The sequence below is a fragment of the Jaculus jaculus genome, chromosome 7, assembly GCF_020740685.1.
Source record: "Jaculus jaculus isolate mJacJac1 chromosome 7, mJacJac1.mat.Y.cur, whole genome shotgun sequence".
NCBI lineage: Eukaryota > Metazoa > Chordata > Mammalia > Rodentia > Dipodidae > Jaculus > Jaculus jaculus.
Window position 1 is genome coordinate 147,603,934 of NC_059108.1, and position 12,540 is coordinate 147,616,473.

The 12,540-nt window shown below is 46.3% G+C and overlaps 1 protein-coding gene across 4 annotated transcripts in view; it reads right to left on the reverse strand.

The window, feature by feature from the left end:
- Tecpr2 (tectonin beta-propeller repeat containing 2) overlaps nucleotides 1-12,540 on the reverse strand; it is an 85,007-nt gene that overhangs the window by 13,895 nt on the left and 58,572 nt on the right. For all 4 annotated transcript variants that reach the window (XM_045155165.1, XM_045155167.1, XM_045155164.1 and 1 more), the window contains exons 15-18: nucleotides 8,383-8,623; nucleotides 7,182-7,271; nucleotides 5,168-5,401; nucleotides 3,113-3,261 (exon numbers count right to left, since the gene is read on the reverse strand). In XM_045155165.1, coding sequence (XP_045011100.1) covers nucleotides 3,113-3,261; nucleotides 5,168-5,401; nucleotides 7,182-7,271; nucleotides 8,383-8,623 — 714 coding nt within the window. The remainder of the gene's footprint in view (nucleotides 1-3,112; nucleotides 3,262-5,167; nucleotides 5,402-7,181; nucleotides 7,272-8,382; nucleotides 8,624-12,540) is intronic.

A 12,540-nucleotide genomic window follows, 5' to 3' on the forward strand; every position in this document is an offset into this window, starting at 1 on the left:
GTTCGATTCTCCTAGTATCTAGTAAAGCCAGATGCACAAAGTGGTGCATGCATCTGGAGTTTGCTTCCAGTAGCAGGAGGCTCTGTCTGGCATGCCCATACTCACTCTGCTTTTTTTTTTGTGTGTGTATGGTGTTTCAAGGTCGGGTCTCACTCTAGCCCAGGCTGACCTTCTGTTTGTTCTTTTTCTCTTTCTCAAGTAAATAAATTAAAATATTTTCAAAAAATCAAAATAAGGGCTAGAGAGATGGCTCAGTGGTTAAGGTGCTTGCCTGCAAAGCCTAAGAATGCATGTTTGGATCTCCAGGTCCCACATAGCCAGACGCAGTGACACGAGTATGCAGTGTTGCACGTGCGCACAAGGGGCGCACACACACCTGGAGTTCATTCAGAGGCTGAAAGGCCCTGGTGCACTCATTCTTTCTCTCTCCCCCCCTTTCTGTCTCTCAAAAATAATAAAAATTTAACAATGGGGGGCTGAAGAGATGGCTTAGCGGTTAAGTGCTTGCCTGTGAAGCCTAAGGACCCCAATTCGAGGCTCGATTCCCCAGGACCCATGTTAGCCAGATGCACAAGGGGGCACACGCATCTGGAGTTTGTTTGCAGTGGCTGGAGGCACTGGCGTGCCCATTCTCTCTCTCTCTCTGCCTCTTTCTCGCTGTCTGTCGCTCTCAAATAATTAAACAAACAAAAATTTAAAATATATATATTAAAAACAATTTTTAAATGGGGGTGGACTGGAGAGTTGGCTTAGAAATTAAGGCACTTGTTGGCAAAGCCAAAGGACCCAAGTTCAATTCCCAGTACCTACATAAAGCCAAATGCACAAAATGGCTCATGTGTCTGGAGTTTGTTTACAGTGGCTAGAGGCCCTGGTGCACCCATTCTCATTCTCTCTATCTGCTTCTTTCTCTCTCAAATAAGTATTTAAAAAAACCAGGGGTACAGCCAGGAATGGTGGCACATACCTTTAATCCCAACACTTGGGAGGCAGAAGTAGGAGAATCACCATGAGTTCAAGGCCACTCTGAGATTACATAGTGAATTCTAGGTCAGCCTGGGCTAGAGAGAGACCCTACCTTGGGGGCAGGGGAACCTGGGGCTATGATGACAAGAGAATCTACTGCCTGGACCGTCATAAAGACTGAAGAAGTGCTTAAAGCACTCAGGCTGGCACAAAGAAGACTGTCTGTAACAGCTCATCTCACCTTTTTGTTTTTATTTTTATACACACACACACACACACACACATGGGGGGGAGAGAGAGAGAGAAGGAGAGGGAGAAGGAGGGAGGGAGAGTGCGCGCGCGTGTGCGCGCACGAGAGAGCGAGCATATTGGCGCACCAGGGCCTCAGCCACTGCAATCGAACTCCAGACATTTGTACCACTTAGTGCATATGTGCAACCTTGAGTCACCTTTGTGCATCTGGCTTACACAGGACCTGGACAGAGATTGAACATGAGTCCTTAGGCTTCGCAGGCAAGCGCCTCATCCTCACCTTTATCTCAGCAGATAACGCAATCAGTCCCAGGGGCCTAAAGAACACTGGAAGCCTTAGCCAGGGCACTTAGGCAGGTAGGCCTGGATCAAGTATGGGCCCCACTCACACTTCTGTTGTGATGCCAGGCAGTGTACTCAACTGTTTTGAGCAAAGCATTTCCGTGTAAAATAGGGAAAACTACTCCTGGCTTCCATTTCCTGGGAAAAACAGGATTAAGGACAGAGTCCAGTTTGGGAAAGTGCAGTCTCAAGGCTGATACACACATACAGATTTGCACCCCAATCAATTAAAAAATAATTTTGTATGTATAAATTCCATGGCAAAGTGAATTTATTCTATATCACACTAAGAGCTGAATGAAAAAGAAAACTACAGTCAACGGTGAACAGCTCATTTGGCAATTACTACCTCATTCAGAGCACAGCACAGCCTTGAAGTCCTGTTCTACTCTGGCCACCTTCCTGGACAAAGCTTCTGATCACTACAGCCACCACAGTGTTCCAATCACTCAAATTAAAGCTGCCTGACCTTGTCTAAGTTCTGCTTCCTAGAGGTTACTAAGTATTTAGATGGAGGCAGGAACATAAATTTGTGGTTTGAAGTCCTCACTGGAACCTCACTGCCGAGTGCCCATGGCCTGTGGCCCACCACCCTGCTGGGCTCTATGGAGATCCACACAGCAGAGACTAGGGTAGCCAGGCCCACTGTGCAGAGGGAGCACGCTTACTGTCCCGTTACCTGCATCCTGGTTCAGGTTTGCTGGGGAAGGGGTGCATGGTCCCAAACCCTTCAATATTCTGCTACATTGCAATCTGAAAACCAGCTCTTACCTTGGCATGGCTCTATATAGGACCCTAAAAGCCTTGTCAGTGTTACCCTGTCTTCTATAGATGCACTGTTACAACAACACTGCTTGGCACTATCAGAAGACCATCTATGAAGCCACGCACTGTACATAAGAATGCTGAAGGAATATTACGATGAGAGTACAAACTACACAAAACCAATAGAAACAGAAGATGGTCTTTTGGAAAGATCAACAAAATTAGTAACTCTTTATTTTATTTTATTTTATTTTTCCGAAGTAGGATCTCATTCTGGCCCAGGCTGACCTGAAATTCACTATGGAGTCTCAGGGTGGCCTCGAACTCATGGCGATCCTCCTACCTCTGCCTCCCAAGTGCTGGGATTAAAGGTGTGTGCCACCACCCCCGGCTTATTTTTATTTATTTATTAGAAAGAGAGAGAGGAGAGAGGGAAAGAGGCAGGTAGAGAGACAATGCGCACACCAGGGCATCCAGCCATTGCAAATGAACTCCAGATGCATGGGCCACCTTGTACATCTGATTAACGTGGGTCCTGGGGAATAAAAGCTCAGTCCTTTGGCTTTGCAGCCAAGTGCCTTAGTTGCTAAGCCACATCTCCAGCCCCAGATAATCTTTATCTTCAATAAGCTTTAAACATGCCAAACACCAAATTTCAAGCATGGGGTTTAATGATCGACAGACAGACAACTCTCCCTGCACATGATGGGAGGCATAAGAGGTAGCTGTGGTCCTTAGAGCTTCTGCCTTACTCAGGGGCAAGTCACTTCTAGCTAGCTTCACGTACCTGGACAGGTGGTTCAATCATAATCCAGGCAGGAAGCATCAGGCTGGGATTCAGAGGTTGGGTCCCTACACGGAAATAAACTCCACCTCTGGAATCACAGGCCCAAATATGTTGATTTCCACATGCCAAGCTGGTCAGCTTTATGGCTCCTGTAGAGAAACAGGAAAGCACACACTGTAATTACTTGTCACCTTTCATTCTGTGTCCCAACTTTGATTTCATACTTCAAAGAAGACAGGAGGCTACATGTCACCTGAACTCTGGTATGGGTTACCTGGTGACTGCAGTCCTTCCATAAGAGATCTTGGCTTGGCTGCCAAGTATGACATAGCACCCTATGAAGGCTGCAGGCAAGGTGGTTATGATGTTTGTTGTAGGCTTGGTGACCTGAACCAACAAGCCCTGGAATAAGTGTGGGCCAGGCGTGATGGCACATGCCTTTAATCCCAGCACTTGGAAGGCAGAGGTAGGAGGATCACCATTAAGTTTGAAGCCAGCCTGAGACTACCTAGTAAATTCCAGGTCAGCCTGGGCTAAAGCAAAACCCTACTTCCAAAAACAGAAACAAAAACAAAAATAAATAAATAAATAAATAAAAAGGGCTCAGTGTGAGTCGTCTCACTAACATCATCCAACATGAGGCCAGTTAGTAAACTCTAGATCTGGGGAGAAGGAAGGTGTATTTACTAGTAGGGTTAGGGTTAATTATCAAGTCTTCTAAAAACGTTCTTTCCCCCCTCAAGGTAGGGTCACACTCTAGCTCAGGCTGACCTCCAGGTCACAGCGATGCTCCTACCACCTCTGCCTCACCAACATGCCCAGTAAACTTTTTTTTGTTTGTTTGTTTATTTTTATTTATTTGAGAGCGACAGACAGAAAGAGGCAGATACAGAGAGAGAATGGGTGCTCCAGTTCTAGGGCCTCCAGCCACTGCAATCGAACTCCAGACATGTGACCCCTTGTGCATCTGGCTAACGTGGGTCCTGGGGAAATCGAGCCTCAAACTGGGGTCCTTAGGCTTCACAGGCAAGTGCTTAACCGCTAAGCAATCTTTCCAGCCTTTTAAAATTTATTTATTTATTTACTTGAGAGAGAAAGAGGCAGAGATAAAGAGGAAGAAAGAGATAATGGGCACGCCAGGACCTCTAGCCACTAAAAACAAACTCCAGATGCATGCACCACTTTGTGCATCTGGCTTATGAGGGTCCTGGGGAATTGAACCTGCGTCTTCTGGCTTTGTAGGCAAGTGCCTGCTAAGCCATTTCTCCAGCCCCATTTTTTTTTTTTTTTTTCTCGAGGTAGGGTCTCAGTCTGGTCCAGGCTGACCTGGAATTAACTCTGTCATCTCAGGGTGGCCTTGAACTCATGGCAATCCTCCTACCTCTGCCTCCCAAGTGCTGGGATTAAAGGCGTGCGCCACCACGCCCGGCTCCAGCCCCATTTTTTGAGGTAGGGTTTTACTCTAGCACAGGCTGACCTGGAATTCACTATGTAGTCTCAGGGTGGCCTTGAACACATGGTGATCCTCCTACTTCTGCCTCTCAAGTGCTGGAATTAAAGGTGTGCGCCACCACAACTGGCTTCTATTTTTTTTTTTTAACTTTTTAAAATTCATTTTTATTAGTTTATTTGAGAGCAACAGACAGGCAGAGAAAGAGGCAGAAAAAGATAGAGAGAGAGAGAAAATGGGTGCATCAGGGCCTCCAACCACTGCAAACGAACTCTAGAAGCATGAGCCACCTTGTGCATCTGGCTTATGTGGGTCCTGGAGAATCAATACTTGAACGGGGATCCTTAGGCTTCACAGGCAAGTGCCTAACCGCTAAGCCATCTCTCCAGCCCCTATTTTCTAGCCCAGGCTGACCTGGAACTTATTCTGTAGCCCCAGGTTGGCTTAAACTTAGAACAATCCTACCACCTCAGCCTTCCCAGTGTGGGACTAAAGGCATGCACCATTATACCCACTAAAGTAAAGATTCCTTTTTTTGAAAAAAAAAAATTATTTATTTGAGAGATAAACAAAAACAGGCAGATATATATATGTAAAGGCCGTACCGAGTTGGGAAAGGTCCAGCTTTGTCCAGTGCATGCCTGTGGGGCAGCTCTTGGAAAGTGTTCTGATGAACACCTGGCCGACACTGTCCAAGGCCCACAGGGCATCCTGGCAGGCGGCATAGGCCCTCATCTCGGCATCCGGGGGCAGCTGCACTGTAGAGGGGCGGCACTGTGCACTCTGGGCACTGATGCTGCAGAGGTCCTTGCTGCCCTGGCACAGCCACAAGGAGCTTCCTGTGGAAGACATTCACACTTGTCACCACTGTCTCCATTGAGCTACCCACCCATACACACACAACCTTTCCCTGCAGACAGACAACTGACATCTGCTTGCAGACCCTGGCTGGCTCATTCACTGATGCCCATCTAAACAGGAGGGCCGATGTTGGTACATCCCTGAAGTTAGCAAGAAACACCACAATCAGGCAGTAACAAGACTGAGCTTGAAATATTTTAAAGAATAGGATTTATGAAAGTTTGTGAAGACTATACTGTTGGCATAGTGCCTCTGAATTCCTTTACAGTAAACTAGGAAGTCTTTTATGCGAACAAAAGCCCCAGGGCATTTTTGCTGTTGTTTTTCCAGGTAAGACCTCACTCTAGCTCAGGCTGACCTGGAACTCCCTCTGTAGTTCCAGACTGGCCTCACACTAATAACAATCCTTGGGATTTTTTATATACAATGTTAAACTTCACCAAAAAGACGGTGCCAATAATTTGTCCCCAAGGCGTCGGTCAGCAGCTCCTCAGAAGGGACTTCCCTTGCTCTTCTCGTACTGTTATGGGGCTGAGCTAAGCAGAGGCTGCTGGAGAGGGCTGGAAATCCTTCTCCTCCCATACTGGTCTCAGAGCTACACTTGTAGTAGTTTTAGTAGAACTTTCAAGTTTAATAGAATCTGTTTAACATGCAAATAATCCTTGGAGAATGGAACACCTTAGTCATAGCACATACTATGCAATATCCAAAACTTTTGGTCAAATGTTTTCAAATTCAAACTTTTTAAAATTTTGAAACCTAGAGGAAAGGATGAGCCAGACAAGCCGGGGAGCTTGGGGGAAGCATGATGACAGCGCACAGCGCAACAGAAGCTCAGGAAGACCGAGTGGTGACAGCGCACAACACAGGCTGGGGAACACCGCGGTGGCCTCCCACCAGCTAAAGTCAGGGATCGCTGCCAAATGCTGTTGTGCCAAACCCAGGTGACACCTTAAACCCTTCACCATCTTCAGAAATTTGTAGCAGGACTGTAGTCAGGAGTCTGTAAGTACTTTCTGTACTGACCAATGTGCACATGTGCTGGGAGCTAACAGCTTGACCTACCAACCTGCTTCCTCTTCATCCTAGGTGTCATGGCTAACTAGGTGATAGTTCTGCTTCTCCTGACTCTGAGGGCACCACAGGAGCTCTGCCTGCACACAAGTCAGCAGGATCCACTCTGCAGGGAAAGCCTGGGCTGTAAGATCTTCATAGGCTGTGACTGTGGGATTCAGGTGAGCCAGAGGCTCAAACCAGATGGAAAGGGGTTGCTAGGAGGTGGCATAAGAATTCTCTAGGAGAGGGGAGGCTGGGATAGGAGGATCACCATGAGTTTGAAGCCTAAAGAGTAAGTTCCAGTTCAGCCTGGCTAGCGTGAAATTAAAAAAATGGTGGGGAGGGGAACAAGAATTCTTCAGGAGAAATGGGAAAGCAACCCTTATAGGCAGTTGCTGGAGTCCACCAGACTACTGACTCTTGGACCACATTACCTATTTTCCCCCTTCACAAGAGCGTTGCTTCAGACTCAGCTGGGCCATCCTAGCTCTCCCTTGGCAACTTTCTGAGCAGGCCTATCTGGCTGTAGGCCCTTGCCTTAGTTCACAGGGCCACTCGCCCATGACAAAGCCGTATTCTGGCTCTAGGTCTGACCAGTCATGCCCTCATACCTACTGGGCCACAGTCAGATCACAGCCTGAACTTTTTAGCTGCCCATTAACCCATGCACTAGATTTCTCAGCCAGGCTAAGTCTGACCCACCTTCCTGGGTAGGAGCAGCGGATGCCAATACAAAGGCCCATTTTGTTGCAGAAGCTGTCCCACGGGGAACAACATTATTCCAATAAGTGCCTGAAAAGAATAAATAAGAATGGGTTAAGGACAGAGAAAAACAAAAACATGTTAAAGTTCTGGTGTTAGATTATAGCTGGCTCTTAAAACCTCCTACAACTAATTCTAGCCCTTCAAATGAAGTGGCGTAAGCTAGTGCAGTCAGCCACTCATTTCCCCAAACACCACAAGGAGAGCCACATCTTGCCTATAGAGGTCAAGGCAGGCTACAAAGGGAGAGAACTGGAGGAAACTCTTCAACTAGGGGATCTGCTCACAGAAATGAGCCCATAGCGTGTTCACTGATCTGGCCAGTACCCTGCATATTCAACAGTGGCTATAATGTTCCCACTAGGTAATGGGCTACTCTCTCACTAGGTCTGCAGGTTTGGTGGATTTCTTCATGATGTAAAATTACAAAGACAAAAACGAGCTTCATCTGCTTTTTTTTTTTTTAATTTTTTAAAAAATTTATTTATTTGAGAGCGACAGACAGAGAGAGAAAGACAGATAGAGGGAGAGAGAGAGAATGGGCACGCCAGGGCTTCCAGCCTCTGCAAACGAACTCCAGATGCGTGCGCCCCCTTGTGCATCTGGCTAACGTGGGACCTGGGGAACCGAGCCTCGAACTGGGGTCCTTAGGCTTCAAAGGCAAGTGCTTAACCGCTAAGCCATCTCTCCAGCCCCTTCATCTGCTTTTATTATAACAGGTTTCCATACAAAATTGGTCACATACTAGCCAGATACCAAGTTTGAGGCCAGATTGAAAATGGGAGCAAAGGAGACTACAGAGCCTGGGGTGTCTCCTTTACAGACACTTCCTATCAGCACGACCTTACTTCTCCAAGCTTCTCTTCACATGTGTGAGGGTCTGTAGGATTTCCAGGACCACAGAAATTATATTTAAATAAGAAAAAATAAGCCGGGCATGGTGGTGCACGCCTTTAATCCCAGAACCTGGGAGGCAGAGGTAGGTGGATCACTGTGGGTTCAAGGCCAGCCTGAGACTACATAGTGAATTCCAGGTCAACCTGGGCTAGAGCGAGACTGTCTCAAGCAACAACACCCCCCCCCCCGAAAAAAAGGGAAAAATAAAGTAAAAGCCATATAAAAACAAAAGTAATTCACCCACCTATGAGGCTTCCTTTAGCAACATGGAATTCGTTTTTGCCTGAGGAGATCCAGACACCACTGTTGTTGACCCCCAGCAGACTAGGCTGACACTGGAGCTGCTGAGACCAAAATGCCATGCGTAGTTTATCTGCCACCTTTTCCACAGGTGCTTGGGCTGCTGTGGCCACAGTGTGTGTGGCGTGAATGATAGTCTGGAATAAGCTGCATTGGTCGAATACCACGTAGTCGGTGATGCTCACCTGCAGGGGAACAGCCATAGACTGCTGACTAGCTCCCCAGAAGCCCACCTACCTCTGAGTTAACCAACAGCTATTACAGCCAAAGGAAGAAAATGCTCCCATTTTATTTTACTTACTTTTATATCCCATAGGTCTTTTACAAGAATATATTGTTTCTGTGACTAAATAGCACCCCTCACACCCTGCACAAGAATCTTTTTTTTCTAAATAGAATGAGAAAGAATAATTTTGCTTTAAACCCAGGCATTTCCAATGGACAAGTATATAACAGGATCGTAGTTGAGAGAATGGATGCACCTAGTGCCTCCTGTTGCTCCAAATGCAGTCCAGATGCATGTGCCACCTTGTACATCTGGCTTTTCGTGGGTTCAGGGGAATCCAGACCTTCAACTTTGTGAGCGAGAAGGAGGAAAAGGCTCATAGGAGAAATCTTTTTTTTTTTTTTTGAGGTAGGGTGTCACTCTAGCTCAGGCTGACCTGGAATTCACTCTGTAGTCTCCGGGTGGCCTCATGGTGTTCCTTCTACCTCTGCCTCCCAGTGCTGGAATTAAAGGCGTGCACCATCATGGCCAACTGCTTACAAATGTGGCTGGTTATGTCACGCATTTGCCGTGCTATTTGCAGCAGCTGCTGCAGAGCTAGAATTACTCAGGTGCGCAAGGAGTTAAAGTGCAGCCCCTTTGGAATGCTGCACCCAGGTGTGTTGGTTTCTTATTCAAATCCATAATAAAAAGCCCCTTTGGAGCCCACAAAGGGCTTCTGTCTTCTTTCTGGCTCCTGCACCTGAGCTTTTTACCACCTGTCAGGTTTTGTTCTTACCACCCTGGTGGCTTAGACCATGTACATGTTTCCACTCCTCAACCTTTGGTTCTTGGACTTTTCCTTTCCCCACTAAATCTCCCCTGTCATTTCCCTTCTTTGGTCTGCAGACTCTTCCTCACCCCTTTTGACTCCTGAATAAAAAATGTAACAATTTCATAATTATCCTTCCCAGTCTGGTTTATCCTATTCTTTGGTTAAAAACAGGCATGCCTTTAATCCCAGCACTCAGGAGGCAGAGGCAGAAGGATCACTGTGAGTTTGAGGCCAGCCTGAGACATCAAAGTGATTTCTAGGTCAGCCTGGGCTAGAGAGAAACACTACCTTAACTAACCAAACCCAAACCAACCAACCAAACAAACAAACAAAACACCGGATGTGGTGGGGCACACCTTTAATCCCAGCAGTTAGGGGACAGAGGTAGGAGAATAGCTCTGAGTTCAAGGCCATTTTAAGACTAAGTAGTGAATTCCAGGTCAGCCTGGGCTACAGTAAGATCATACCTGGAACCTCCCCACCCCAAAATAACAAAGAAGCTCAGGTGTGGGGTTTGTGTTTGGACCTCATAATAAAACCCCATCACAGGTCTGGAGAGATGGTTTAGTAGTTAAGGCACTTGCCTGCAAAGCCTAAGGACCCAGGTTCAATTCCTCAGTACCCATGTGAGTGAGATGCACAAGGTGGCGCATGTGTCTGGAGTTTGCGGTGGCTGGAAGCCCTGGTGTGCATATTCTCTCCTCCCTTCACTCCCACATTCTCTCTTTATGTCTACCTCTTTCTCTCAAATAAATAAATAAAATGTAAAAAAAAAAAAAACATAGTTGGAGGGCCTACTAAGATTTATTGAGAAGGGGATGTATGAATTATTATTACATATTATTCAATTTCCTGCTGGGGAGGAAATGGGAGACCAAGCACATTTTGCAGCTGTGTATAACTCAACAGGCTACTGAGTCTTTTTGGTTGCACTTTGGGCACTTTCTGTGTTCTCTTTCTACTTGCTTCCCCTACCCATGGACCTGACCTTGGGTGGAAGATCACCATGGGCCTAGTGGTCGGCAGTCTGACGCATTCACATGCTGGACAGACTGTGATGTGTCCTGGATGGTATGATGGTTGGGAAAGCAGGTGTGCAGTTGTGGGGTCGAGGGTGCAGGTTATGGTGGAGCCCGACACAAGTACCTTTAACTGTTGAGTCATCTCTCCAGTCCTGGAGCATATATGTATGTGTGTGTATATGTGTATGTGTGTGTGTGTATTTTTTTTTTTGCTTTGTTTTTTGAGGTAGGGTCTCACTCTAGCCCAGACTGACCTGAAATTCACTATGGAGTCTCAAGATGGCCTCAAACTCACGGCAATCCTCCTACCAATGCCTCCTGAGTGCTGGGATTAAAGGCGTGCACCACCATGCCTGTCTCCAGATCATATTTTTTAAAAGTATATATGTAAGTAGGATAATAATAGGTCAGCCTGGCTATGTAGCTTCCTCTGAGGAGGATCTCCTGCTGGAGAATCAGTCTCACTCAGAGGCTTAGGCATATGAATTGTGTGACAGATAGCTCACAGAGCTCTGCACTTCCTCAGGATCTGTACTGCAAGTAGCATTCACCAGGGCAGCAGTGACTGCCAGCTGCATGCCTAGTTTGTCACAGAGTTGGTCTCAACACCTAAGACATACACGTGATCAGGTCTCCAGTTGCAAAAGAAAGGAAAAGCTTATCAGCCAAACATAATGCTGGTTTGAGCACAACAAAATTATTCTTAGATTATTTCACTCTGTTCCAACTCCCTCAAGAGAGTTCTTTTAATTTACACGCCTCCATAGGTAAAGCTCTGAATATTACAATAAAACAAGATCTAGTTTTCCTTTTTGTTTGTTTGTTTTTGTTCTTCGAGGTAGGGTCTCACACTGGCCCAGGCTGACCTGGAATTCACTATGTAGTCTCAGGGTGGCCTCGAACTCATGGCAATCTTCCTACCTCTGCCTCCTTTATTTGAGAGAGTGAGAGAAAGAGTTTATGGGAATCAGGACCTCTTGCTCCTGCAAAAATCCCAGATACATGTGCCACTTTGTGCTCTGGCTTTATACTGGGGAATTAAACCTAGGTTCAATTTGATATATTATGGAATGGATACTTACTTACTTATTATGGACAGTGCTTGACTTGCAGGCAAGTGCTTTAACCACTGAGCCCACTGGGTCCCCCCCCCCCCCCCGAGATAGGTTCTCACTCTAGCTGACCTGGAATTCACTCTGCATTCTTAGGGTGGTCACGAACTCACAGCGATCCTCCTACCTCTGTCTCTCGAGTGCTGGGATTAAAGGTGTGTGCCACCATGCCCGGCTCACAGTATATATTTTTAAATCTTATATAACTTTATCAATTAGCACTTATAATATCAAATTAGAGGTGTTGCATACAACGTACATGTTCAACAAGAAACAAGTGCCAACTTATTTTTACAGGAAAGACCAAAGAGCAGTCAACACAAAATAAGCTCTAACAGAAAGTCCTGAAATGACTGTAAAACCTGAACCATCAGAGAATAAAAGGTTAGCCATGATAAGGGGCTGGAGAGATGGTTTAGGCAGTGAACCCTTTTCCACACAAATATGAGGACCTGAGTCTAGATCCACAGCACTCACATAAATGCCAAATAGGTATGATGGCCTGCCTGTAGTGCCAGTGTTCAAAAGGCAAAGATGGGATTCCTGGAGCAAACTGCCTACTTAGTCTAACTGAATTGGTGAGCTCTGGTTTCAGGTGAGAGGCAATGTCCTTATAGATACAGTAGAAAGCAATCAAGGAAGACACCCAATGTCAACCTCTGGCCTCCCTACACACATGTGGGCATGCACGTGTGCACACACATTATACACCACATATTTTGTATGTCACACATGGCCTCACACACACATTAGACACCATGTATTTTGTACCTGCCAGAGCAACCTTGTGCCCACAGTAGGAGAGCATGGAGCTACTTAAGTGAATAGTTCTAAAAGAGAAGCAGATACTCCTGCAAAATCCGCCCTCAGCTCTGGTTTGGTGAAGCTACATGGACAGAGCTTGACTCCATCGTTTTGTTTCTCACAG